We start from the raw sequence: 22,537 nt of genomic DNA, 5'->3' as shown, positions 1-22,537 counted from the left end.
GATGTTCTCCAGAGACTTGATTTAAACCTGCAGTTTACTCCATCACTGCTACAAGCCTGAACTAAGAACTTTGCCATTACTGTATGTAATTGATTCCATTTAACCAATTCTAGCTCTCATCTCTATCTTTTTCCCTTTATGAATAAACCTTCAGATTTTAGATTCTAAAGGATTGGCAACAGCGTGATTTGTGGGTAAGATCTAATGTGTATATTGACCTGGGTCTGGGGCTTGGTCCTTTGGGATCGAGAGAACCTTTTTCTTTTACTGGGGTGTTGGTTTTCATAACCATTCATCCCAGGACGGGTGGCACTGGTGGTGATACTGGAAGACTGGTGTGTCTAAGGAAATTGCTTGTGTGACTTGTGGTTAGCCAGTGGGGTAAAACCGAAGTCCTTTTTGTCTGGCTGGTTTGGTTTGCCTTAGAGGTGGAAAAACCCCAGCCTTGGGCTGTGACTGCCTTGTTTGAGCAATTGGTCCTGAATTGGCACTCTCAGTTGGGTCCCGCCAGAACCACAACGTCACACATGCCCTGGTTAGACATGGGAGAGCCAGGGCCTGGCCTGATGTTGAGAGACATGGGATGTGTCTGTTGTGTGCCCAAGCTAGGCGTGTATGAGCAGACACCAGCCTGGGCTGCTGCGCCCCTTGCACACCTGTCTGTTCCCTGTGTCACTGTGAGAGCTCCTGGGGACAGAGCACATCACAGGGAAGTGGGCAACCAAGGAAACCAATGAGAGGCACCAAACTAACCGAGTGGAGAGAATTCTTTGTCTCTGATCTGGAGTCTGTGTGCAGGGACCTTGCTGCAGATTCTGGCCTGGGAGTCATTGCAGGGCGGTGACTGTCACTCAGTGACATGGTTCTTCAAGTCTTGTTAATGGTGTCTGGGGTGGTCTGCGGTCTGTTCCCAGTGATGTGGAAAGCTGTGGGGGCGATAGGGCTGCATAGTGTTGCAGGGTAGCAGTATTGCTTCTCTGTTGCTGTTGCTGAGATCAAGTGTAATAGCCAGCTCAGGGCAAGGCGCTCAAAGTAACGTGCAAGGGGGATGCCAGCAACCACTTTCTCCCTGGAGGCAGCTTCACCTGATTTGCTGACTGGACAAGTGATTTAGGCAGTGCAGCTATTCCAATGAGACACCACCCTATGTCCTGTGTAGCTGCAAGCCCCATTCCAGTGTCTGGTAGCTGTGACACAATGCTGTCCCTCCACCCTTGGGGAAAATCACCATGAACTCTACCATCCCCCAAACTGACAGACTACTGCAGCCAGACATCGCCATCACCAATGAGGACTGGAAGAAGATCATCATAGTGGACATCAGAGTGCCTTTGAGCAGGACCCTGGCCTTCAACGATGCCCGAGCTCGAAAGGTGGAGAAATATGCCCCTCTGGCCAACACCCTGAGAGCTAGGGGTTACCAGGTCCAGAGACATGCACTGATCATCGGAGCCCTGGCCAGTGGGCCCCAGGAACGAGCAAGTGCTGAGAGAATGCAGAATCAGTCAATGCTATGCTCGGCTGATATGGCAACTCATGGTGTCAGATGCCATCAGGTGGTCAAGGGACATCTACATAGAACTCATCCCTGGACATCGGCAATACCAGGTGGGATGAGCTGGAGTGCTGATGAGAAGCACAGTGGGGAAAGTAACTGAAATACTTCCCTGAGAGATTGTATTTTCTAACGGACAACCTACCCTGAATACTCAATTACTGAGGGACAATCTCCACTCATGGCTATTGCACTCTATATGATTTCATAAATATATGCTAATGAGCGAATATAATGTAACTGGAATATACTTCATGCAAAACATCTCTTGTAAGGTATCATTACAAAGCTTATAATCTACTGAGTGTGGTCATCCTGTTTGTACAAATGTATCACTCTTGTATCTGAAACTAGAAATATGAAATATAACTCTGAGGGCCTATTGTAATTATGCAAAGCGTGGGCCATTAATGGTGGTTGGGAATCTTGATGGCTCCCATCAAGCAGGACGATTGACTGTGGCTGGCTCTGTTTGCAGGCAGCCTTCCTGGGAGTCAGGCTGGGAGGAATGAAGGCTTGGGGTCTCACAGTGCAGGGCTGGCTCTAGGCTTTCTGCCGTCTCAAGCGGCAAAGAAAACCCAGGCCGTGGCAGTGTGGTCACGCTGCTCCACTCTTCGGCAGCAATTTGGGGCAGGTGCTTCGCTCCGAGAGAGATGGAGGGACTTGCCGCCGGACACCCGGACGTGTGCTGCCTCAATAGCGGATGGAGTGCTGCCCCTTAGTATTGGCCACCCCAAGCACCTGCTTCTTTAGCTGGCGCCTGGAGCCAGCCCTGTTACAGTGACATGTGATCATGTCACTTGAACTGGAATCCATCTTTAACCTGGTGCCTTTCCATTGAGAAGGAGGGGTGGGAACCCAGAGAGGGACAAAGGATTCCCGCCTTATGCAAAAGTACCGAAGCCGATTTAAAGGACAGGTTACAACCCTTAGTTAATAGTTCTGCAACTTCACATTTGAGTTATTTCAGAACTCTTGGGTGAATGCCATCTGGTCCCGGTGACATGTTAATGTTGAGTTTATCAATTAATTCCAACACCTTCTCTAGTGACACTTCAATCTGTGACAGTTCCTCAGATTTGTCACCTACAAAAGCCAGCTCAAGTTTGGGAATCTCCCTAACATCCTCAGCCGTGAAGACTGAAGCAAAGAATCCATTTGTTTTCTCCGCAATGACTTAATTATCTTTAAGCGCTCCTTTTGTATTTCGATCACCCAGGGGCCCCACTGGTTGTTTAGCACGCTTCCTGTTCTGATGTACTTAAAAACATTTTGTTATCACCTTGGGAGTTTTTGGCTAGCTGTTCTTCAAACTTCTCTTTGGCTTTTCTTATTACACTCTTGCACTTCAGTTGGCAGTGTTTGTGCTCCTTTCTATTTGCCTCACTAGGATTTGACATGCACTTTCTAAAGGAAGTCTTTTTATCTCTCACTGCTTCTTTTACATGGTTGTTAAGCCACGGTGGCTCTTTTTTAGTTCTTTTACTGTGTTTCTTAATTTGGGGTATACATTGAAGTTGGGCCTCTATACCCCAAATTAAGAAACACAGTAAAAGAACTAAACAAGATGATGATTCCTCAAAATCTTATCATATAAAAGAAAAGATTCTTCCAATCCCAAAGGATCAGCCACACAGCCAGGTCCAATTATAACTTAAATCTTACCCAAAATACACGCTATAGTCAATTCTTATTAACTAAGCTAAAATTTAGTTAAAAAGAAAAGAGAGGGACTTGGTTGAAAGATCAATATATAGACAGACTTGAATTCAGTTCTTGAGGTTCACACACAGCAGAGATGAGCCTGTAGTTGCCAAAAGTCTTTTTAGAAATGGTCCATAGTTATAGTCCAATGTCCATATTCAGGGTGACTCCAGTCAGTGACTGGGGACCTCAATCCTTATGGCTTAAGGCAGGCGTCCCCAACTCGGTGCCCGCGGGTGCCATGGCGCCTGCAGGGGCATCTAAATGCACCCGCGTCCTGGCCGGCAGTGGAGCATCTGCTGAAATGCCGCTGAATTTCTGTGGCATTTCAGCAGCGACACCTCTCGATGACGTCACTTGTTGGTGGCAAGTGGTGTCATCGAGAGACGTCACCCCCGAATTTCTGCGGCATTTCGGTGGTGACACCTCTCGATGATGCTGCTAGCTGCCGACAAGTGATGTCATCGAGAGGCGTCGCCGCCGAAATGCTACAGAAATTCGGTGGCATTTCAGCAGATGCTCCACCGCCGCCACGGTCCTTCGTCTGGCACCTGCCAGATGAAAAGGTTGGGGACCACTGGCTTAAGGTTTCCCCCTGTTGAAACCCAAAGCAGATCTGAGATGAAGCAGGATCATGTCCCAGGGTTTTTATACATTTCCAGCAACCTTTTGGCCTGAGAAAACAATAGGCTTAATTCCTTCTCCCAAACATCCTGCTAATTAGCACAGGGTAATTTATCCATTGAACAGTCAGATACAGGTAACCACAACCTTCAAAGAGACATAGAGACAATAATACTATTTAACTCAAGTGTCTTCCTAAATGTAATATTCCTTTTTTGATCTTCGAATTAAAGCCATAGCAATAGACAAGACTTGTTTGCTGACATCCCAAGCCCTGAGCAAACACCTCCCCTTCTACCTCTAACAATGCAGACTTGCATTTCAAAGCTCTGTTCATTTACAGATCTTCCTAATATGTCTCTAAAGTTAGGCCATGGCTCAGGTCAGTCTGCAGGGATGCAGGGAGAGTGGGTGGAGGAGGGGGAAATGGGGCCTCCACGATAATATAATATTCTATAGTTTTGCAACTTTTTTTTGTGGAAGGAGCCCCCGAAATTGCTTTGCCCCAGGCCCCCTGAATCCTCTGGGCGGCCCTGTCAGTCTGTGAGGTAATTAACTCTTTCTGGCCCTGTTACCGTCAATGAGATAATATATTACACTCATAACGTCACACCGGGCGATGAACCCAGATCTGGGCCAGCAAAGCCCTTGGGAGCAACACTCGTAGGGGGCAAGGCCCAGGAGTCTGGGCTAGAGCAGTCAATCTGGGTTGCTGTGGGGAGCCCTGGACGTTCCGGTGGCCCTATGCAGGGTGCCCTGCTGGAGGGTGGGCACCTTAGCAGGGGCTGCTCATGGAGGTGCTGGGCTGGCAGAGGGCCAGGGCTGCTGGCCAGGCTGGCAGGCGGAGCAGCCATGGCGCTCCCCTTGGTTTAGCAATGGTGCAGCTCCAAGCCAGGGCCCCTGGGCACTCAAGACACAGAAACCCTGCAAAGGACAGGAAAGAATCAAGGCACCAGGGCAGGCGACCAGCAAATGCCTCCCCCAGCCCCCCAGCTTTGTCCCTGCTCAGGGCATCCAGGGGATGTCCAAATGCATCCTGCCCCCGCCAGAGGAACTCCCTCAGGGGAGATAATCTTAGCACTCAAGAGGCTGCCATAGAACAGACAAGTCTCCATGGGAAACACTGGTTCTGTTCTTGTTCCAGATCGACGCCCCCTGCAGCAAAGTATCAGGCGCTTGTCCCAGCCCCTCCGCTCGCCCCACACTCTCTGCTCACAGTGGAGCCCCCCTTGGCCATCCCACCCTCATGGATCCTGACTGCCGCCAGCTGCCCCCCACAGGCCCAGGCCAGACCCCTCTTGCAGCGTGCTGGAATCCCCCCTACTTGGAGGGGCCATGGGAAGGTGGGGGGGCATGGGCAGGGTTTGGGCAGGAAGTGGGCGGGGCCATGGGGAGGTGGGTGGGGCCATGGGCGGGTTTGGGCAGACAGTGGGCGTGGCCAAGGGGAGGTGGGTGGAGCCATGGGAAGGTGGGGGTCCATGGGCAGGGTTTGGGCAGGCAGTGGGCGGGGCCGTGGGCAGGTGGGCGGGGCCATGGGAGGGTTTGGGCAGGTAGTGGGGGTGGCCACTGGCCATGGAAAGGTGGGGGGGCCATGGGAGGGTTTGGGCAGGCAGTGGGCGTGGCCATGGGAAGGTGGGGGGGCCATGGGAGGGTTTGGGCAGGCAGTGGGCGTGGCCATGGGAAGGTGGGGGGGCCATGGGAGGGTTTGGGCAGGCAGTGGGCGTGGCCATGGAAAGGTGGGGGGGGCCATGGGAGGGTTTGGGCAGGTAGTGGGGGTGGCCACTGGCCATGGAAAGGTGGGGGGACCATGGGAGGGTTTGGGCAGACAGTGGGCGTGGCCATGGGAAGGTGGGGGGGCCATGGGAGAGTTTGGGCAGACAGTGCGCGGGGCAGAGGCCCGCGCAGGGGCTGCTGGGAGTTGTAGTTCTCGCCGCCCCGCCTGATTGAGCCGCGAGACACGGCCCTGGGGACCGCAGCTCCCGGCAGCCCCTGCGGCAAACGGCACCATGGCGGCGGCGGGCGCGGAGGAGCGGCCCGGGTCGCGGCGGGACAGGTGAGGGCGGGGTCGTGTCCGAGCGCGCTACCGGGCCGGGGGGAGGGGATCGGCCTCTGGGGCGCGCTGCCCGGCGGGGGGGGTGGGATCGGGCTCTCTGGGGCGCGCCGCCCGGCGGGGGGGGTGGGATCGGGCTCCCTGGGGCGCGCCGCCCGGCGGGGGGTGGGTGGGATCGGGCTCTCTGGGGCGCGCTGCCCGGCGGGGGTGGGATCGGGCTCTCTGGGGCGCGCTGCCCGGCGGGGGGTGGGTGGGATCGGGCTCTCTGGGGCGCGCTGCCCGGCGGGGGTGGGATCGGGCTCTCTGGGGCCCGCCGCCCGGCGGGGGGTGGGTGGGATCGGGCTCTCTGGGGCGCGCTGCCCGGCGGGGGGGGTGGGATCGGGCTCTCTGGGGCGCGCTGCCCGGCGGGGGGTGGGTGGGATCGGGCTCTCTGGGGCGCGCTGCCCGGCGGGGGTGGGATCGGGCTCTCTGGGGCCCGCTGCCCGGCGGGGGGTGAGTGGGATCGGGCTCTCTGGGGCGCGCCGCCCGACGGGGGGTGGGTGGGATCGGGCTCTCTGGGGCGCGCCGCCCGACGGGGGGTGGGTGGGATCGGGCTCTCTGGGGCGCGCCGCCCGGCGGGGGGTGAGTGGGATCGGGCTCTCTGGGGCGCGCCGCCCGGCGGGGGTGGGATCGGGCTCTCTGGGGTGCACTGCCCCCAGCCAGGACTGGCTCTGAGGTGTGGTGCCCCGCAGTGGCAGTGGTGAGGACTCCTTGGACACGCTGCTGAGCCGCCTGCCGCTGACGCCCATGCTGTCCCCGCGGAAGCGGACCATGAGCCAGTCGAAGACGGAGCCCCCGCTTCTGCGGACTAGCAAACGGACCATTTACACGGCGGGGCGGCCGCCCTGGTACACCGAGACGGGCACGCCCTTCAAGGAAGCCTTTGTCATCGGTGAGACCCTCCCCCCCGCAACTGTGCCAGGTGTGGGACCTGCCAGGAGGGGCCTGCCCAGCCGACAGGCGCAGCTGGGCTCCCCAATCTAGCTCCTGGCCCCATGGGCAGCTCGGGCTGCCCCTGCTGCTCCCCTGCCTGCGCTGCTCTCCAGTGCTGTGCACTGTCCTGGTGAAAGCCCAGCATCGCTGGGCCTGTGTTGGGCTTGGGCTGGCATCCAAGGGTGGCTCAAACTCGCCGCTCAGCAATGTTGCTAGACTGGCGAAATGTTCGGTGTAGACCTGGCCTTACGCTGCTAGGTCCTCTGGGCCTGGGCCCTGGAGCACCCCAGTGGGAAGGGCCGAGACCTTGAACCTGACCTGATGCCTGTGGGCAGGTGTGATGTGCTGGCAGGAGCCCATGTGGCTGAGGAGAGGTGCTGCAGCAGGCTGAGCTAGCTGGACTCCCCGCCCTGCCCAGGGCTCCCTGCCCAGGTGTGTCTTGTTGCTGTGATGCAGATGGGGGCTGAAGTGTGTATAACTGAGGCAGGTCATTGCCCTCCAGGAAGGGGCTGGGGGGGGGTCTCCTAGCAAGCCGGAGGTTTCAGGCAATGTTACTTGTGGGTGTTGCTAAGCGAGGAGTCCAGCAGTCTCCTAGACCAGAGTGTCACGGAGTCCCAGGCGATGCTCTGGAACTGCTCCCCACAAAGCCAGGCAGGACTCTGGGGAGCCTCCTCTCCCTTGGAGCAGACTGTCTCCAGGGCAAGAAGCTCCCACGGCTTCACCTCCTGGGTCTCTCCTTGGAGCATTCAGCATCCTCTGTCCCTCCGTGCGCTTCCCACAGCGAGCCCGCCCCAGCGGGGTCCTGGGAAAGCCACAGGGTCCTGCACCCCCACTTTGCAGTCAGATGTGACTCTCAGCCAGCCAGTAACACAGAGGTTTATTCGATGACAGGAACAGGGTCTAAAACAGAGCTTGTGGGTACAGCGAACCGGAGCCCTCAGCTGGGTCCATTCTGGGGGCAGTGAGCCAGACCCCCCACATCTGCACTTCACTCCTCGTCCCCAGCCAGCTCCAGACTAACAACCCCCCCAGCCCCTCCTCTCTGCTCAGTTCCTTTCCCAGGCCAGGAGGTCACCTGATCCCTTTGTCTCCAACACCTTCAGCTGGCACCTTTGCAGAGGAGGGGCCCAGGCCATCAGTTACTAGGAGACAGAGTGCCAGGCATTTAGGTGCACTGGCCCTTTGCTCTGCCAGATTCTTAAGAACTGCCATGGGGACACTGAGACACCAACACAGTATTCATAGAAAACATTAAGAACATTCCCAGTTCGTCACATCTCTCCCCCCTTCGAGACCGAACTGAGCGAGGTCACTTCAGCCAGTGACCTGGGGAAGTTCGAACCCACCAATGTTCCCATGGATGCCCCAGCATCTCTCCTATTCCTCGATGTGAGTTACACCAGGACAGTCCAGTCTCACGCCCTCCCTTAGGTTGAGTGTGCTTGATGGCACTTGCAGGCCGCATGTGGGAAGGTTTATGCGCCCTGAACCCTTTTGCTATCCCCAATACCCCTGGGGTTCAAACTGGGACGGGGTCTTCTCCCAGCACTCTGGGCTGCAATTCGGGCTCTCTTGGTTAAGAGCTCCCATCTTGGCCTTTGCCAGCTCTGGGCTTGGGCAGCCGCTCCCCACCTTGTGGCCCAGATATAACACCTCTGCCGTCCCCCCTTACACTTTCCAGCTTTTACCGTCAGTCCCACCTCCTTGAGGCAGCCCAGCACCTGGGACACCTGTTCCTCCCAGGTCTGGCTAAAGATGCACATGTTATCAGTGTCTGTCAGGTTCTCAATCCCCCTTAGCTTGTCTAGAATCTCCCCAGGCCTAGGCATGGGGTAGGCATCAGACACTGTGATGGCTTTAAGCTTCTGATAGCCCCCATAAAACCAGATCATCCTGTCTACCTTGGGGATCAGCTGGGTTGCTTTCCCAGTGACTCTGAACGGGGAACACCTGATGGGGAGATTGGCTCCCACCTCAGGGAAGAGATCCCCCAGGGGGTCTTCCCCCTTCTCCTCCCAATCCTCCCCTTTCAGGTCCAGGGGTCCCCTCACTCTCCTCCCATGCAGCAGCTCGAATGGGAAGAACCCTTTGGATTCCTGGGGCACCACCAGCTGCCTCCCGATTCCCCACAGTTCTACTTCCCCCTGGGGAGCCCATTCCCGGTACAGAAATCCCTTCTCCTGCAGGACTCTGTCCCTGCAGCCTTCCCCAAGGAGGTTTGCAGCGCTGTGGCCAGCAAGTTCCCTCAGCTTCTCCAAGGAGGGATCCCTCTGCAGCTCGGTCTGGGATTCAGCTGCTGGGGCAGGGAGTGGGACCTGCTCCCTCTTGCTGTCTGGGCCTGGGGTCACAGCCCCCCTGAGCCCTGTCCCTGGTACCTCCCTCCCTGCTGTGTAATCACTTCCCAGCAGCACGTCTGGACCAGGCAAACCTGGTTGGCAGCCGACCTGCCCTGCCTGGGTGTTCCCCCACTCAGCTGGGGTCTCAGCTCCCCCCATGCTCGGCGCTGCCCTTGCTGTCCCAGTGGGGGCAGGCAGCAAGCTCTCTGCTCTGGTCACAGCATCAGAGCCAGCGTGAGCCCCCTCTCTGGTGTGCAGGGGGGCGGGGAGCATCTCTCCCTCCCACTCAGCCCCAGGGGGCTGGTTACAGGTAGGCAGGTATCCTGAGCCCAGCAGCCCTTCCCCCCTGCCAGCCAGGTCATTTGCATTTTCACTGACTATTTCCATCCTAGCCAATTGGTTCCCTGGATTTAGGCCGTTACAGGAGCAGGGTCTGGATCCTGTCCCAGAGAGACACAGTCACTCCCCAACAGGGCCTCCCAGCCGATATCCTGGAGAACCCCAACTACTAGCCAGCCCAACCCCTCCTGGGTCTGCACAGGGATCCGGCCCATAGGCAGGGCGAGGGGCTTCACCCTGGGGACCTTCACCCAGGTCCCACAGCCCCTCAGCATCTGCGACTGCACCACCACAGTTCCCTCTGTCCCAGGATCTCACCACCCCAGGCGTGTTTCCCCACTGACCCCTAGGCAGCCCCCTATGTCTCTCCGCTCCACCATCGCCAGTCCATGCTGCTGCTGCTTCTCCTGCAGCTTTTCCTCGGGCTCTTGCTCTCTCTCACGGTCCTCTCGCTCTCTCGGGCTCTGCTCCAATCCCATCCGTCTCCGATCCCCTGATGGGGAACCCAATCGTGAAGACTCTCGTCTGGTTGGGGACTAGACTCTCGGAGATGCCTGGCTGCGGCTCCAGCTGCTCCCAGATCCTCTTGTAGCCCCATCTGGGTCAGGAATCTGCTCCTCAGAGCGGTCCTTCTCCTCCAACTGCACGATTAACTGTGCCTTGGTAAACTTCCCCATGCGTAACCCTCTCTGTGTGCACAGGATCACAATGTCCTTCTTAAGGGGATGGTGATAGGCCATCACTTCACCGTTGCCAAGTGGCTATGGACTCACAGGCCTGTGTGCTCTTATCTCCCCTATGGTTTCCAGGAAGAAGCCCTGGTGTGCCAGCCCTTCTTGTGATCACCACCTCTTTGCCAGGGTCGAGCTGCAGGCTCCGCCGCCCCTGGGACTGCTCCTGCAATCCCCAGGGGAACCTGCTACTGCAAAAATCCTTCTCTCTCCCAGGGTCGAGCGGCAAGCTCCTCCGCCCCGAGACTGCTCACTGCAGTCCTCAGGGGGACCCCGTTACTCCAACAGTCCTTCTCGCTGGTCCCACACTCCCAGACGTTAATCGCCCCCTGAAACCGTCCCTCTCTGAGCCTTCAGCACGCCTGGTCCTCATTATCCCTCCTTTGTTTTACTGCTCCCCAGTCACTTACTGCAAGCAGCGCCATTCACGGGGTGCAGTACATCCCGCCGCTGCCACCAGTTGTCACAGAGTCACCGGGCGATGCTCTGGAACTGGTCCCCATAAAGCCAGGCAGGACTCTGGGGAGCCTCCTCTCCCTTGGAACAGACTGTCTCCAGGGCAAGAAGCTCCCATGGCTTCACCTCCTGGGTCTCTCCTTGGAGCATTCAGCATCCTCTGCCCCTCCGTGCGCTTCCCACAGCGAGCCTGCTCCAGCGGGGTCCTGGGGAAGCCACAGGGTCCTGCACCCCCACTTTGCAGTCAGACGTGACTCTCAGCCAGCCAGTAACACAGAGGTTTATTCGATGACAGGAACAGGGTCTAAAACAGAGCTTGTGGGTACAGCGAATGGGACCCCTCAGCCGGGTCCATTCTGGGGGGCAGTGAGCCAGGCCCCCCACGTCTGCACTTCACTCCTCGTCCCCAGCCAGCTCCCGACTAACCACCCCTTCCAGCCCCTCCTCTCTGCTCAGCCCCTTTCCCAGGCCAGGAGGTCACCTGATCCCTTTGTCTCCAACACCTTCAGCTGGCACCTTTGCAGAGGAGGGGCCCAGGCCATCAGTTGCTAGGAGACAGAGTGCCAGGCATTTAGGTGCACTGGCCCTTTGCTCTGCCAGATACTTAAGAACTGCCATGGGGACACTGAGGCACCAACACAGTATTCATAGAAAACATTAAGAACATTCCCAGTTCGTCACACAGGGGTAGGCAACCTATGGCACACGTGCCGCCTTTGACATGTGAGCTGATTTTTCAGGGGCACTCACACCGCCTGGGTCCTGGCCACCGGTCCTGAGGGCTCTGCATTTTAATTTAATTTTAAATGCAGCTTCTTAAACATTTTAAAAACCTTATTTACTTTACATACAGATCAGGTGTAGACTTCTAGAAAGAGACCTTCTAAAAAGGTTAAAATGTATTACTGGCACGTGAAACCTTAAATCAGAGTGAATAAAGGAAGACTCGGCACATCGCTTCTGAAAGGTTGCTGATCCCTGTCCTAGACTATGGACTGCACTGACTCTCAGTGGGTGTGAACCTGCTGCTGTGCACCCCTCAGCCCCCAGGCCTCTCCTGCCCACCCAACCACTCCTCCACTCCCGATCAGGTCCGGCTCTGCGCTGCTAGCCTCCCCGCTGCAGCCTGGCGCCGTTCCCCCTCTCTGCCTTCACCCCACTGAGCCTTACTGTGAGTAGATGAGCTGCCTGCTCCAAGCACCGCTGTTGCTGGCACCAGCTGTGGAATAGCCCCTCTTTCACCAGTCCGAGCTCCCTGGGGCTCAGTGGGGCAGAGAGCAAGGGGGGAGGGAGCCCGTGTGGCTGACGTATCAGAATGGACGTGCTGATTGCCCTGAAGGGTCCTGCCCATGAGGCTTCCTGATTCAGCAACCGACATGGACACAGGGATCAGAGGGGATCATGCTTTGTGTGGGGTGACGGGAAGCAAGCATGGGGGTTACAGTGAGCTTAAGGGGGCAGAGGGGTGATGGCAAGTGGAGGGAGGAGCGGGGGGGGATGAGAGGGTGAGGAGGGAAGTGGCCAGTAGGCAGGGGATGATGGGCAGTGGGAGGGGCAGGGTCAAGGGGTGACAATGAGCTGGAGGGGTCAGTGGCTGCTGTTGAGTGGGGGAGGGGCGACACAGGTGGGAGGGGGCAGGGAGGGGATGGGGGAGCGGGGTAAAGGTGTGAGAGTGAGCTGGAGGGGTATGCGGGTGCTGGTGAGTGGGGGGGGTGACGCAGGTGGGGAGGGCAGTAGTAAGGAGGGGATGGAGGGTCTAGGGGTGACAGTGAGCTGGAGGGGTCAGCAGGTGCTGGTGACTTGGGGAGGGAGTGACGCAGATGGGAGGCATGCATCTGACGAAGTGGGTATTTACCCATGAAAGCTCATGCTCCAAAACGTCTGTTAGTCTATAAGGTGCCACAGCACTCTTTGCTGCTTCTACAGATCCAGACTAACACGGCTACCCCTCTGATACTTGGCAGATGGGAGGGGCAGTGACAGGCAGGGAGGGGATGATGAAGAATGGGGGAGCAGGCTCAAGGGGTGACAGCAGGTGCTGGTGAGTTGGGGGGGTGACGTGGGTGGGGAGGGCAGTAGTAGGGAGGGGATGGCAGTCTAGGGGTGACAGTGAGCTGGAGGGGTCAGCAGGTGCTGGTGAGTTCGGGGGGGTGTCTGGCTAGCTCTCAGAGCTGCTCAATGAAAGGCCTTGTCCCTTTGCCCAGCAGCCTGCACCGACCCACCTGGCCTCTGCCACGCCTGAGCTTAGCCCTCGGCAGAGTCTCTGCAAAGTTTGGAACAGTGCTACCAGACAGCATATTCAGGAGATGATGTGGGTCAGGCAACTCTGTCCCGTCCTGTTCCCCAAGCAGGGACCAGCTGCCCTGAAGCCACGGGGATGGGCATGTGTTGCCTGCTGATCTCCGGGGTTCCCCCCGCGTGGCCCCGAGGGTGCCCCATGCCTGCCGGGGCAGCAGCGTGCATGGTGGGAGGTTGCTGCCCCTCGGGGGTGGAGTAGGGTGACAGTCATGGTTGAGGGTGTGGCATAGCAGGGGCTGTGCCTGACTCTGAGGGCCCTGAGCTTTGGTGTCAGTGTTGTGGCTGGGAGCCCTTGCTAACTGGCCCAGAGCGTTCCCTGGGGGGCCTTGCTGGGTATGTCGGGGGCGGGCCCAAGCTGCAGCATGCTGGTGACAAGCTCTTGCCGATAGGGTTCCCCTGCCCCTCCCCAGATGGGGGGTGGGATGTGGCTGTTTTCTCCATGCTGACCTTCCTGTGACTCTCCTGGATGGGGAGGTGGCTCGGGCTCCTCTGTGTTGCGCTGGGGAAGCAGCGGCTAGTGCCAGCGTCCCACGTGGATTTCTCTCCCCAGGCCTGTGTGGAGGGAGCGCGTCAGGCAAGACCACGGTGGCCAATAAGATCATTGAGGCCCTGGATGTGCCCTGGGTGGTGCTGCTGTCCATGGACTGCTTCTATAAGGTGAGCAGTGTGCCCCGGGGGAAGGGGGAGCCCCGACAGGGCTGCACAGGGCTCTGGCACTCAGCTGCCCCAGCCCTGAGGCTGACCAGCTGATGGGAATGGGGGTGGAGGGCCAGAGCCTAGCTGAGGCTGAAGGCTTGGAGAGCTGGGCTTCCTGAGCTCTGCCTGGGAGACGGCCCTGGGTCCCCACCAGTGGCGCAGCTGCTTGGAGGGGTGTCAGGGTGGGGACACTGGGCTCCGTTTCTGAATTTTGGCAGATCAAACAGACTAAGTTTCTTCCATCTTATCAACCCTTCCCCGTGCCCCTCTCCCTCTCTTCCACATACTGCACCTGTGCCCCTCCCCGGTATGCTGCTCCACCCTCTTCCCTGTGCGCCCCCACCGCTCCCCAGGTGCTGAATAAGGAGCAGCAGGAGCTGGCTGCCCGCAACGAGTACAACTTCGACCACCCCGACGCCTTCGACTTCGACCTGCTGATCAGCGTGCTGCGCAAGCTGAAGAAGGGCAAGAGCGTCAAGGTGCCGGTGTACGACTTCACCACGCACAGCCGCCGCAAGGAGTGGGTATGTGGGGCAGGGCGGGAGCCCCTCCAGACACACGGCTTCCCAAGGGGAGGGGAGGGCTGGGGGCAGGGGGCATGTGGGGCAGGGCGAGAGCCCCTCCAGACGTACAGCTTCCCGAGGGGAGGGGAGGGCTGGGGGCAGGGGGCATGTGGGGCAGGGCGGGAGCCCCTCCAGACACATGGCTTCCCAAGGGGAGGAGAGGGCTGGGGGCAGGGGGCATGTGGGGCAGGGCGAGAGTCCCTCCAGACGTACGGCTTCCCGAGGGGAGGGGAGGGCTGGTGGCAGTGGGTATGTGGGGCAGGGCGGGAGCCCCTCCAGACACACGGCTTCCCAAGGGGAGGGGAGGGCTGGGAGCAGGGGGCATGTGGGGCAGGGCGGGAGCCCCTCCAGACGTACGGCTTCCCGAGGGGAGGGGAGGGCAGGGGGCATGTGGGGCGGGAGCCCCTCCAGACTCATAGACTCTAGGACTGGAAGGGACCTCGAGAGGTCATCAAGTCCAGTCCCCTGCCCTCATGGCAGGACCAAATACTGTCTAGACCATCCCTGATAGACATTTATCTAACCTACTCTTAAATATCTCCAGAGATGGAGATTCCACAACTTCCCTAGGCAATCTATTCCAGTGTTTAACTACCCTGACAGTTAGGAACTTTTTCCTAATGTCCAACCTAAATCTCCCTTGCTGCAGTTTAAGCCCATTGCTTCTTGTTCTATCATTGGAGGCTAAGGTGAACAAGTTTTCTCCCTCCTCCTGATGACACCCTTTTAGATACCTGAAAACTGCTATCATGTCCCCTCTCAGTCTTCTCTTTTCCAAACTAAACAAACCGAATTCCTTCAGCCTTCCTTCATAGGTCATGTTCTCAAGACCTTTAATCATTCTTGTTGCTCTTCTCTAGACCCTCTCCAATTTCTCCAGATCTTTCTTGAAATGCGGTGCCCAGAACTGGACACAATACTCCAGTTGAGGCCTAACCAGCGCAGAGTAAAGCGGAAGAATGACTTCTCGTGTCTTGTTTACAACACACCTGTTAATGCATCCCAGAATCACGTTTGCTTTTTTTGCAACAGTATCACACTGTTGACTCATATTAAGCTTGTGGTCTACTATGACCCCTAGATCTCTTTCTGCCATACTCCTTCCTAGACAGTCTTTTCCCATTCTGTGTGTGTGAAACTGATTGTTCCTTCCTAAGTGGAGCACTTTGCATTTATCTTTATTGAACTTCATCCTGTTTACCTCAGACCATTTCTCCAATTTATCCAGATCATTTGGAATTTTGACCGTGTCCTCCAAAGCAGTTGCAATCCCTCCCAGTTTGGTATCGTCCGCAAACTTAATAAGCGTACTTTCTATGCCAACATCTAAATCGTTGATGAAGATATTGAACAGATCCGGTCCCAAAACAGACCCCTGTGGAACCCCACTTGTTATACCTTTCCAGCAGGATTGGGAGCCATTAATAACTATTCTCTGAGTATGGTTATCCAGCCAGTTATGCACCCACCTTATAGTAGCCCCATCTAAATTGTATTTGCCTAGTTTATCGATAAGGATATCATGCGAGACCGTATCAAATGCCTTACTAAAGTCTAGGTATATCACATCCACCGCTTCTCCCTTATCCACAAGGCTCGTTATCCTATCAAAGAATGTTATCAGATTAGTTTGACACGATTTGTTCTTTACAAATCCATGCTGGCTATTCCCTATCACTTTACCACCTTCCAAGCGTTTGCAGACGATTTCTTTAATTACCTGCTCCATTATCTTCCCTGGCACAGAAGTTAAACTAACTGGTCTGTAGTTTCCTGGGTTGTTTTTATTTCCCTTTTTATAGATGGGCACTATATTTGCCCCCTTCCAGTCTTCTGGAATCTCCCCCGTCTCCCATGATTTCCCAAAGATAATAGCTAGAGGCTCAGATACCTCCTCTATTAACTCCTTGAGTATTCTAAGATGCATTTCATCAGGCCCTGGTGACTTGCAGGCATCTAACTTTTCTAAGTGATTTTTTACTTGCTCTTTTTTTATTTTATCTTCTAAACCTATCCTCTTCCCGTAAGAATTCACTATACTAGACATTCCTTCAGACTTCTCAGTGAAGACCGAAACAAAGAAGTCATTAAGCATCTCTGCCATTTCCAAGTCTCCCGTTACTGTTTCCCCCTCCTCACTGAGCAGTGGGCCTACCCTGTCCTTGGTCTTCCTCTTGCTTCTAATGTATTGATAAAAAGTCGTCTTGTTTCCCTTTATTCCCATAGCTAGTTTGAGCTCATTTTGTGCCTTTGCCTTTCTAATCTTGTCTCTGCATTCCTGTGTTATTTGCCTATATTCGTCCTATGTGATCTGACGTAGTTTCCATTTTTTATATGATGCCTTTTTATTTTTTAGATCATGCAAGATCTCGTGGTTAAGCCAAGGTGGTCTTTTGCCACATTTTCTATCTTTCCTAACCATCGGAATAGCTTGCTTTTGGGCCCTTAATAGCGTCCCTTTGAAAAACTGCCAACTCTCCTCAGTTGTTTTTCCCCTCAGTCTTGATTCCCATGGGACCTTACCTATCAGCTCTCTGAGCTTACCAAAATCCGCCTTCCTGAAATCCATTGTCTCTACCCTTCCTTAGAGTCGCAAACTCTATGATTTCATGATCACTTTCACCCAAGCTTCCTTCTACTTTCAAATTCTCAACAAGTTCCTCCCTATTTGTTAAAATCAAGTCTAGACAGCTTCCCCCCTAGTAGCTTTTTCAACTTTCTGAAATAAAAAGTTGTCTGCAATGCAGTCCAGGAACTTATTGGATAGTCTGTGCCCCGCGGTGTTATTTTCCCAACATATATCTGGATAGTTGAAGTCCCCCATCACCACCAAATCTTGGGCTTTGGATGATTTTGTTAGTTGTTTGAAAAAAGCCTCATCCACCTCTTCCACCTGATTAGGTGGCCTGTAGTAGACTCCCAGCACGACATCACCTGTGTTTTTTTACCCCTTTTAACCTAACCCAGAGACTCTCAACACTTCCATCTCCTATGTCCACCTCCACCTCAGTCCAAGTGTGTACATTTTTAATATATAAGGCAACACCTCCTCCCTTTTTCCCCTGTCTATCCTTCCTGAGCAAACTATACCCATCCACACCAGCATTCCAGTCGTGTGTATTATCCCACCAAGTTTCAGTAATGCCAAGAATGTCATAGTTATATTTATTTATTAGCACTTCCAGTTCTTCCTGCTTATTACCCATACTTCTTGCATTTGTATATAGGCATCTAAGATACTGGTTTGATCTTGCCTCCCAGCTTTGCCCTGACCCTCCTTTCTCTCTGCCATTATAGCCCACGCTCCCTCCTGTTTCCAACCCATCTCCCAGGTCTTGTTCCCCACTTACCTGTGGGCTTTGCTCACCTGTCCCCGTCAAACCTAGTTTAAAGCCCTCCTTACTAGGTTAGCCAGTCTGTGAGCAAATAAGGCCTTTCCCCTCCTCGAAAGGTGAACGCCATCTGTGCCTAGCAGTCCTTCCTCGAATAGCTTCCCGTGGTCGAGGAAGCCAAAGCCCTCCTGGCGCCAGGCATTCACCTCCACGATGCATCTGTCTCTGCCCGGACCCCTACCTTCGACAGGAAGAATCGAAGAGAATACCACCTGCGCTCCAAACTCCTTAACCCGTACTCCCAGAGCCCTGTAGTCACTCTTGATCTGCTCAGTGTCACACCTCACAGTATCATTTGTGCCCACATGGATGAGTAGCATGGGGTAGTCGTCAGAAGGCTGGATAATCCTCGACAATGCCTCTGTAACATCTCGGATACGGGCCCCTGGCAGGCAGCATACCTCCCGGGATGAACGGTCAGGGCGACAGATGGGTGTCTCCATCCCCCTCAGCAGAGAGTCTCCAACCACCACTGCCCTACGTTTCTTATTATCAGAAGACGTACGGCTTCCTGAGGGGAGGGGAGGGCTGGGGGCAGTTGGCATGTGGGGGCAGGGCGGGGAGCCCCTCCAGACGTACGGCTTCCTGAGGGGAGGGGAGGGCTGGGAGCAGTGGGCATGTGGGGGCAGGGCGGGAGCCCCTCCAGACGTACGGCTTCCCAAGGGGAGGGCTGGGGGCAGGGGGCATGTGGGGCAGGGCGGGAGCCCCTCCAGACGTACGGCTTCCCAAGGGGAGGGCTGGGGCCAGGGGGCATGTGGGGCAGGGCGGGAGCCCCTCCAGACGTCCGGCTTCTCGAGGGGAGGGTTGGGCTGGGGGCAGTTGGCATGTGGGGCAGGGCGGGAGCCCCTCCAGACGTCTGGCTTCCCCAGGGGAGGGCTGGGGGCAGTGGTCATGTGGGGCAGGGCAGGAGCCCCTCCAGACATATGGCTTCCCGAGGGGAGGGCTGGGGGCAGGGGGCATGTGGGGCAGGGCGGGGAGCCCCTCCAGACGTACAGCTTCCCAAGGGGAGGGCTGAGGGCAGTGGGTATGTGGGGGCAGGGCAGGACACCCTCCAGACGTACGGCTTCCTGAGGGGAGGGGAGGGCTGGGGGCAGGGGGCATGTGGGGCAGGGCGGGAGCTCCTCCAGACGTACGGCTTCCCGAGGGGAGGGGAGGGCTGGGGGCAGGGGGCATGTGGGGCAGGACGGGAGCCCCTCCAGACCTACGGCTTCCCGAGGGGAGGAGAGGGCTGGGGGAGGGGGCATGTGGGGCAGGGCGGGAGCCCCTCCAGACATACGGTTTCCCGAGGGGAGGGAAAGGCTGGGGGCAGGGGGCATGTGGGGCAGGGCGGGAGCCCGTCCAGACGTATGGCTTCCCGAGGGGAGGGGAGGGGAGGGCTGGGGGCATGTGGGGCAGGGCTGGAACCCCTCCAGACACACGGCTTCCCGAGGGGAGGGGAGCGCTGGGGGCTTGTGGGGGCAGGGCGGGGAGCCCCTCCAGACACATGGCTTCCCGAGGGGAGGGGAGGGCTGGGAGCAGTGCACTGTGTGTGTGTTTGTGGGAAGGATGGGATGTGTGGGGATGGGTTGGGGTAGGGCAAGGGCATGGGGTGCAGTGGGGGAGTGGACAGGGGCAGGGTTACCGGTCTCTGAAGCATGGTGTGGCCCTTCTCTCCCTGCAGAAAACCATCTATGGGGCCAATGTGGTCGTGTTCGAGGGGATTTTATCTTTTGCCAATAAGGAGCTGCTGAAGGTATGGCGTTCCTGCAGGGGCTGGGCGCTGTCTGGGGCAGGGGCGCTGTCCCGGGTGCCTGTGGGGGCTGGGCGCTGTCCCGGGTGCCTGCAGGGGCTGGGCTCTGCTTGGGGCAGGGGCGCTGTCCCGGGTGCCTGTGGGGGCTGGGCTCTGCTTGGGGCAGAGGGCGCTGTCCTGGGTGGCTGCGGGGGCTGGTCGCTGCCTGGGGCAGAGGGCACTGTCCCGGGTTCTTGCGGGGGCTGGGCGCTGCCTGGGGCAGAGGGCGCTGTCCTGGGTGGCTGCGGGGGCTGGTCGCTGCCTGGGGCAGAGGGCACTGTCCCGGGTGCCTGCGGGGGCTCGGCGCTGTCCCGGGTGCCTGCGGCGGTTGGGCTCTGCTTGGGGCAAGGGGCACTATCCCGGGTGCCTGCGGGGGCTGGGCGCTGCCTGGGGCAGGGGGCTCTGTCCCGGGTGCCTGCGGGGGCTGGGCTCTGCTTGGGGCAAGGGGCGCTGTCCCGAGTGCCTGCGGGGCTGGGTGCTGCCTGGGGCAGAGGGCGCTGTCCCGGGTGCCTGCGGGGCTGGGTGCTGCCTGGGGTTGGGCGCTGTCCCGGGTGCCTGCGGGGGCTGGGCGCTGCTTGGAGCAGAGGGCGCTGTCCCAGGTGCCTGCGGGGGCTGGGCGCTGCCTGGGGCAGAGGGCGCTGTCCTGGGTGCCTGCGGGGGTGGGCGCTGCTTGGGGCAGAGGGCACTGTCCCGGGTGCCCGCAGGGGCTGGGCTCTGCTTGGGGCAAGCGGTGCTGTCCCGGGTGCCTGCGGGGGCTGGGCGCTGCCTGGGGCAGGGGGCGCTGTCCCGGGTGCCTGTGGGGGCTGGGTGCTGTCCCGGGTGCCTGCAGGGGCTGGGCTCTGCTTGGGGCAGGCGGTGCTGTCCCGGGTGCCTGCGGGGGCTGGGCGCTGCCTGGGGCAGAGGGCGCTGTCCCGGGTGGCTGCGGGGGCTGGTCGCTGCCTGGGGCAGAGGGCACTGTCCCGGGTGCCTGCGGGGGCTCGGCGCTGTCCCGGGTGCCTGCAGGGGCTGGGCGCTGCTTGGGGCAGGCGGTGCTGTCCCGGGTGCCTGCGGGGGCTGGGCGCTGCCTGGGGCAGAGGGTGCTGTCCCGGGTGCCTGCGGGGGCTGGGTGCTGCCTGGGGCAGAGGGCACTGTCCCGGGTGCCTGCGGGGGCTGGGCGCTGCCTGGGGCAGAGGGCACTGTCCCGGGTGCCTGCGGGGGCTGGGCGCTGCCTGGGGCAGAGGTCGCTGTCCTGGGGGCCTGCAGGGGCTCGGCGCTGTCCCAGGTGCCTGCGGGGGCTGGGTGCTGCTTGGGCAGAGGGCACTGTCCTGGGTGCCTGCGGGGGCTGGGCACTGCCTGGGGCAGGGGGTGCTGTCCCGGGTGCCTGCGGGGACTGGGTGCTGTCCCGGGTGCCTGCGGGGGCTGGGCGCTGCCTGGGGCAGAGGGCGCTGTCCTGGGTGCCTGCGGGGGCTCGGCGCTGTCCCAGGTGCCTGCGGGGGCTGGGTGCTGCCTTGGGCAGGGGGCGCTGTCCCGGGTGCCTGCGGGGGCTGGGCGTTGCCCGGGGCAGGGGGCACTGTCCCGGGTTCTTGCGGGGGCTGGGCGCTGCCTGGGGCAGAGGGCTCTGTCCTGGGTGCCTGCGGGGGCTGGGCGCTGCCTGGGGCAGAGGGCGCTGTCCCGGGTGCCTGCGGGGGCTGGGCGCTGCCTGGGGCAGGGGCGCTGTCCCGGGTGCCTGCGGCGGTTGGGCTCTGCTTGGGGCAAGGGGCACTACCCCGGGTGCCTGCGGCGGTTGGGCTCTGCTTGGGGCAAGGGGCACTATCCCGGGTGCCTGCGGGGGCTGGGCGCTGCCTGGGGCAGGGGGCTCTGTCCCGGATGCCTGCAGGGGCTGGACGCTGCCCGGGGCAGGGGGCTCTGTCCCGGGTGCCTGCGGGGGCTGGGCTCTGCTTGGGGCAAGGGGCGCTGTCCCGAGTGCCTGCGGGGGCTGGGTGCTGCCTGGGGCAGAGGGCGCTGTCCCAGGTGCCTGCGGGGGCTGGGCGCTGCTTGGAGCAGAGGGCGCTGTCCCGGGTGCCCGCAGGGGCTGGGCTCTGCTTGGGGCAGGCGGTGCTGTCACGGGTGCCTGCGGGGGCTGGGCGCTGCCTGGGGCAGGGGGCGCTGTCCCGGGTGCCTGTGGGGGCTGGGTGCTGTCCCGGGTGCCTGCAGGGGCTGGGCTCTGCTTGGGGCAGGGGGCGCTGTCCCGGGTGCCTGTGGGGGCTGGGTGCTGTCCCGGGTGCCTGCGGGGGCTGGGTGCTGCCTGGGGCAGAGGGCACTGTCCCGGGTGCCTGCGGGGGCTGGGCGCTGCCTGGGGCAGAGGTCGCTGTCCTGGGGGCCTGCAGGGGCTCGGCGCTGTCCCAGGTGCCTGCGGGGGCTGGGTGCTGCTTGGGCAGAGGGCGCTGTCCCAGGTGCCTGCGGGGGCTGGGGGCTGCTTGGGCAGAGGGCGCTGTCCTGGGTGCCTGCGGGGGCTGGGCACTGCCTGGGGCAGGGGGTGCTGTCCCGGGTGCCTGCGGGGACTGGGTGCTGTCCCGGGTGCCTGCGGGGGCTGGGCGCTGCCTGGGGCAGAGGGCGCTGTCCTGGGTGCCTGCGGGGGCTCGGCGCTGTCCCGGGTGCCTGCGGGGGCTGGGTGCTGCCTTGGGCAGGGGGCGCTGTCCCGGGTGCCTGCAGGGGCTGGGCGTTGCCCGGGGCAGGGGGCACTGTCCCGGGTTCTTGCGGGGGCTGGGCGCTGCCTGGGGCAGAGGGCTCTGTCCTGGGTGCCTGCGGGGGCTGGGCGCTGCCTGGGGCAGAGGGCGCTGTCCCGGGTGCCTGCGGGGGCTGGGCGCTGCCTGGGGCAGGGGCGCTGTCCCGGGTGCCTGCGGCGGTTGGGCTCTGCTTGGGGCAAGGGGCACTACCCCGGGTGCCTGCGGCGGTTGGGCTCTGCTTGGGGCAAGGGGCACTATCCCGGGTGCCTGCGGGGGCTGGGCGCTGCCTGGGGCAGGGGGCTCTGTCCCGGATGCCTGCAGGGGCTGGACGCTGCCCGGGGCAGGGGGCTCTGTCCCGGGTGCCTGCGG

General features: G+C 59.5%; 1 protein-coding gene across 2 annotated transcripts in view; it reads left to right on the top strand.

The window, feature by feature from the left end:
* Positions 1-5,854: 5,854 nt before the first annotated feature.
* Positions 5,855-22,537, top strand: part of LOC127050005 (uridine-cytidine kinase-like 1) — a 31,346-nt gene continuing 14,663 nt past the window's right edge. The window contains exons 1-5 of one of the 2 annotated variants that reach the window (XM_050951494.1): positions 5,855-5,936; positions 6,665-6,864; positions 13,616-13,722; positions 14,115-14,285; positions 19,377-19,448. In XM_050951494.1, the coding sequence (XP_050807451.1) occupies positions 5,890-5,936; positions 6,665-6,864; positions 13,616-13,722; positions 14,115-14,285; positions 19,377-19,448 (597 nt within the window). In that variant the 5' untranslated portion in view covers positions 5,855-5,889. The remainder of the gene's footprint in view (positions 5,937-6,664; positions 6,865-13,615; positions 13,723-14,114; positions 14,286-19,376; positions 19,449-22,537) is intronic. The other variant, XM_050951493.1, reaches the window with a different exon arrangement.

Source organism: Gopherus flavomarginatus, chromosome 4 (assembly GCF_025201925.1).
Source record: "Gopherus flavomarginatus isolate rGopFla2 chromosome 4, rGopFla2.mat.asm, whole genome shotgun sequence".
Lineage (NCBI taxonomy): Eukaryota > Metazoa > Chordata > Testudines > Testudinidae > Gopherus > Gopherus flavomarginatus.
This window is presented reverse-complemented; position numbering and strand designations above follow the sequence as displayed.